This window comes from Phalaenopsis equestris, unplaced genomic scaffold (genome assembly GCF_001263595.1).
Source record: "Phalaenopsis equestris unplaced genomic scaffold, ASM126359v1 Scaffold202174, whole genome shotgun sequence".
Lineage (NCBI taxonomy): Eukaryota > Viridiplantae > Streptophyta > Magnoliopsida > Asparagales > Orchidaceae > Phalaenopsis > Phalaenopsis equestris.
The window spans coordinates 4482-9691 of record NW_018221895.1 but is presented as its reverse complement, the minus strand read 5'-3'; the positions used below and the strand labels follow the sequence as shown (position 1 = coordinate 9691).

General features: G+C 38.2%; 1 protein-coding gene across 1 annotated transcript; it reads right to left on the bottom strand.

Annotated features, from left to right (window-relative positions):
• Positions 1-2466: 2466 nt before the first annotated feature.
• LOC110036068 (myosin-11-like) lies at positions 2467-4919 on the bottom strand. Its single transcript, XM_020740415.1, has 5 exons — positions 4813-4919; positions 3590-3627; positions 3376-3502; positions 3125-3295; positions 2467-2532 (listed from the first exon to the last, which is right to left on the bottom strand). The coding sequence occupies exons 1-5, from the start codon at positions 4900-4902 to the stop codon at positions 2509-2511; spliced, it is 450 nt and encodes a 149-aa protein (XP_020596074.1). The 5' UTR covers positions 4903-4919; the 3' UTR covers positions 2467-2508.
• Between the last annotated feature and the right edge of the window lie 291 nt (positions 4920-5210).

Here is a 5210-nt window from a genome sequence, read left to right as displayed (position 1 = left end):
AAGAGCTCTGTTACAACCCTTGGGCGAGCATTACATTCGAGGTCTCTAACAACTAGTATTTTCAATTGGAAATGAATGACAAAGCTGGAAGAGAATCCCCTAGCTCCTGATTAATTCATAATTAAGCTTGCAAACACTTCTGGGGCTTCTACGCACAGGCAAACATATGCAACAAACATGCACTTGAAATTCAAATAAGAAGAAATCACTCCTGCCAACAAACTATTGAACTACTATGAGCATATACTCCTTTCGAGTCATGAATAATACATGATATTTCAGAGAATTATTCACTCTAAGCAGGCAAACCATCGAGTTGAATGTGACGATGTGGTTAGAAGGGTCAATTATACTTTGGGTCCTTTACTTCAGCGATCTCTTTAGAAAAAATATTCTCTTGTTGATGTTGTCTGGGGATTTCAGCTTGCCGTCTTGCACTTTCATACTCTAGTGGTTGAACCATGTCTAGATGATACGTATCATACACGTTTTCCAAGGTAGGGATGAGGTCCTCGCCCGCCAGCAACGAGTACTATTCTCTGACATGCTACTGGGTCTGGAGAAGGAGAATGTATTGGCTCCCTTGGGGTTACTCTTGGCACTTGTTCTAGTGTCTCCTATTATTCTAATTATCTACAAATTCAACTTATTGATTTATTGTGTAATGAATTTTTTGGTGCAATCCATTTTGCTAGTGATTTCTTCTTTTTTTTCAGCCCTACTTATGTGACTTAACTTATTGTGGCATGATCCATACTCACCGCATATTTCAAAATGTTGGATCCTGATTTATCTGTGAATCCACACCACCGAGAAAAAAGCAAAAATAAGAAAGCTTTGAGCAAAGGATTTAGTGAATGAAAAATGAAAAAAAGTTGAGCTTTTTCAAAATAGGGTGATGCCGAAGGAGAAAGCCTAAACCAAAAAAGAAACAAAAATATTATTATTGAATTTAAAATCGATTATAACGACTCTTCAAAACATAAAAGAAATGACAAACAGACACAAACACATGCCAACACCTTGAAAGTGCATCCCAAGGGCGGTGGAGGTTGGCCCAGTGGATTCGGGGGCTTGGGAATAGCAAATGTGAAAGCAGGAGAGGGGCCGACAGGAGTTGGAAGGTGAACTGGAGGGAGGCAGCAGTTTAAGGTGGCGGGAAGGTTAGTTGGGCAACTGAGAGGTAAGTTCGAAGGTGGGGTAACAAGCTGATAATATTGTGGCAGTAGCGGGGAAGGCTCGTCAGCACTCTCGAAGGGTAGAAAGCGAGCGGCGAAGTGCTTATTGTGATGGGAAAGGCCTGGACAACAAGGTGGACTACTGGAAGTGAGTCGACTAAGTGTTAGGAGGAATTATGGGCAGGTGGACAGCAAGATTGGGTTGTTCATCAAGGGCGGCTAAGTGTTGGGGTGGAGTATGGTGAGTTGCGGCCTTGCTGGGAGAAGCTTGGCAGCATGTTGAAGGAAAGTAACCGACAGTTGTTCGAGAAGAGGTGCAATGGCCTATTGTAGGGCTAGGAAGCAGGTTGACTGCAACAGTAAAGGTGGAAGAATAGATAAATATCTCCTCAGGGTCAACTACAGTCAGAGCACCACCTGGACCCGTGGAGACGATCACCACCTCGGACGAGGGGCAGTCGGAGCACTACCTTGACATGGGATACAACCCTCAAAGGAAAAAATACCAACGCTAAAACCTGATTTTAGATATAAAAAACAAGACCCCTAATTCTAAGCATGTCACCTCCTATTTATAAAAAGGCTTGGCCTATTTTTAGGAAGAACTGCAGCTTTTGGAAAGACTTTGAAAATATGAAAAAAGAATAAAAATGATTTTAGATTTTTGGAAAGACTTTTCAGGTTTTTTAAGAAATGTTTTTAAAATAAGTAAGGAGGATAAAAAGTGATGTTAGATTTTAGAAAAGGGTTTTAAAAATAAGAATGAGAAAAAAAATAGAATTTCAGGTTTAGGAAAGGATTTAAAATAGGAAAGTGCTAAGGAAGGAAAGGTGAGGGAGAGAGAAATGAAACGGGTAGAAAGGAGGAAAGGAAGGAACTTGCAATGAAAGATAGTTGAGAGGGATTTGCAAGCGCTCGAATGGAGAAGAAGCCTTGTTGTCAACGCAAGCATCGTGAATGGAGACAGAGATAGAGATTGCTCCATCAAGTGGAGAAGCAACGAATGAGCATTCACCTTAAGTTGTTTGCTCTGTCAATGGTGAATCAAAAAAAGAGAAGCCGCGCTCGAATGAAGACGAAGCCTTGTCATCGACAGAAGCAATGCGGATGAAGATGGAGCGGAGACCACTCCATTGAGTGCGGAAGCAGCGAATGAGTACGCGTCTTGACTTGCTTTCTCCATTAATGGTGAAACAGAAGGGGAGAAGCCACATAATAGAGGAGTAGTGAAGATTTAGGTTTAAGGTGAGCTGTCTTGCATTTGAATCCTCCATTGAGAAATGGCAAGCCCTTCGTGTGTTTGATTCGTGAATTTTGTACATAGATGGCATTACCCTCCAAAATATGAAAGGATCTGTTAAATTAAATAAAAAATTTTATTTAGGACATATTTGAAATAATTTTTAATAGTCAGGGACTAAATGGGAGCATTTTAAAACTTGGAGACTAAATTGGACATTTCTTAATAGTCTGGGACCCTTTTTGGGCATTTTCTCTAGAAAATTCTACCAAACCGGTCATGGGGCAAGTTGGGCTTCCCTAAGGACCTTTCAAACTGTCTTAGTCTAAGAGAACATATATGCGCAGATAACTGCAAGTGAGCTGCTAGCCTGAAGTCTGTAACTCCCTGGTTAAGTCAATCAATTGATCGAACTTTGTGGCCGAACTGTCTAATCATCTCGGTGAGTTTTCTCCCTTCATAGCTTGGGTTCGCTGTGATCCCAGTCTATGGATTTTGGGCATATATAACCTTAACAAATGCCAATCATCTTAAACAATACTCTCCAGCCTACTACCACAATGCCAGGAGTCGGTTGACAAATGAATGATCAGAATTTTAGAAACAGAAAGTACACCTTAGTGAGACTAGATCGCCCCAATTAGAAACCTGAAAAACTTAGATGATAGGTTTAAATAAAAAAAATTAAAAGCTATTAGCACAGTACCTTAAAACGTGATCCAATTGAAGAAAATTTGGAGGATTTTGACGTTTCCTCAGGAAGAGGCGGAAATAACCCCGCAACAAAAGGGCACTTAGAAGGACTTAACAAGTCTTGGTGTTCTGCTACCACATAGTCTTTGTTCTTGTCCAAGAAATGATCAGCTTGGTATTTTACCTACAGCCAAAGTCGCTTGAAGATTATGAATAAAACATTCATAAGAAAAAAACAAAAGAACAGGCTGAAATGCTATGTACCTCCCCAGCATAATGACATATTGTAAAATCCGTGCGGGAAAGTTTTGGCTTTAAGAAACGCTTGTTATTTTTAAAAGTCTGATATAACTTCTGAGCAAATGTTTCATGCGTTGACCTAGGAAACATGCTGCATGAACCATCCAAAACAGACAATCATTGGTACTACAAGCAAAAATTAAGCATCTTACCAAGAGAAATATAGTAAAAAATGTACCAGGCTTCATCCAGAAGTGCTATGATACCCCCAGGTTTCTGTGAACAAAGGTTTGGTTACAAATTAAATGAACAATTTTGTAGGTTTAAGATCTCCATAAAAGATACATAGCAACTAATTTCCACATAAGTTGATGAAACATAGGTAAACAAATATCATCAAAACAGTCTTCATTCAAAAGAAAAACAAGCTGAGCCATAAAGGTAGTTCTTAGAATCTGTAACCTTGGGCTGATGCGCCATCAGGGACAAGATAGCATTAACTGACATAACTTAAGGGGAACAAAACTGGTTATAATCCGATATGATCTACTAAGTGAAATGGTAGCCCGCTCAGTGTTTTGCCATAAAGGCAAAAATTGCAGGACGCTTGAAAACTTGAAAATAAGAAAATGTATCTTCTCCTCGATATTGAATAATAATAGAGAATCATCAAATGGACAAATATCATCGGTGTTAATTAAAATGTATATACATTATACACTAAAAGACTCTAACACATGAATATCTATGACTGATTCAAAAACTGGAACCAGTGTGCAGATCGAATACTGCTATTAAATACATTGTATCAGCTACATCTGAATAAGAATTTCAAATATTGAATTGTAAATAAAATATTTCCAAGGCACAATGGCAGACCCATAATAGGAAACAAAATATCATGATATTTTAACAGAGGGATGTCCAGAAGTTAAGCAGCTATAGAGTTGAACTGATGAACATCTAAGCAAATCATGCCAACGCAATGAAATCCATGATGGAAGAGAGGGAAAGTTATGCATTCCCCAAAATGCGGTCCTCTATCAGAAAAGTGTTGAACTTTGGTGATTCAATATTGTAAACTCATATTAATCATCAATAGGTTAAAATTGATCCTCAAATAAAGAGGTAATTATTCCAATGACCAGTACCATTCAATTATGACATCATCAAACAAAATAGAAGTCATTTCCACACAATTTCCAATAAAGGGAAGCCAGCATAATCACTCATAAGCATGTGCTTTACTGTCCCATCTAAGAATTATCACAAGTGCAACAGCGCTCAATTTGGATGCATTATTTTTCCTTTTAAAGCTAACAACCAAGAGTAATTTTCTCGACAAAGGACAAAGCCACAAATTAGAAATTTTAAGCAAATGGATGAAACAATTCAATTTCTTCATCATGCCTGAATTATTAGTTGCAAATTTTATCATTAAGAAAAAAGAGCTAAATATACCTTCTCAATCAAGTCAAGAACATCTTGATTATCTATAAACTCTATGTAGCTCCAGTTTATTTCTTCTTTCGTGTACTCCTCCTGCTCCATTTTGAAGACATGCTGCATAAACCTATAATAGTTAATTTCAGAGAAACGAAATGTAATACCAAACATCACAAAATCAAGTTTAAAAACAAAAATGCCTAAACTAAATGCAAAAACATGTTCTGTGCGGGAGACTTCCTTGATAGATACATGTAATGAAATTGACACCAGATCCATGATACTTGATGGTGTTAAGGAATTCCAATTGAAAGAAAAGTGAAAGCATGTATAGAGAGCCCTCACGTGAGGAGGATGATACCGGAACTACTAGTGAGAACAGCGGAAACACACAAAGCAAACTTTTATTAATA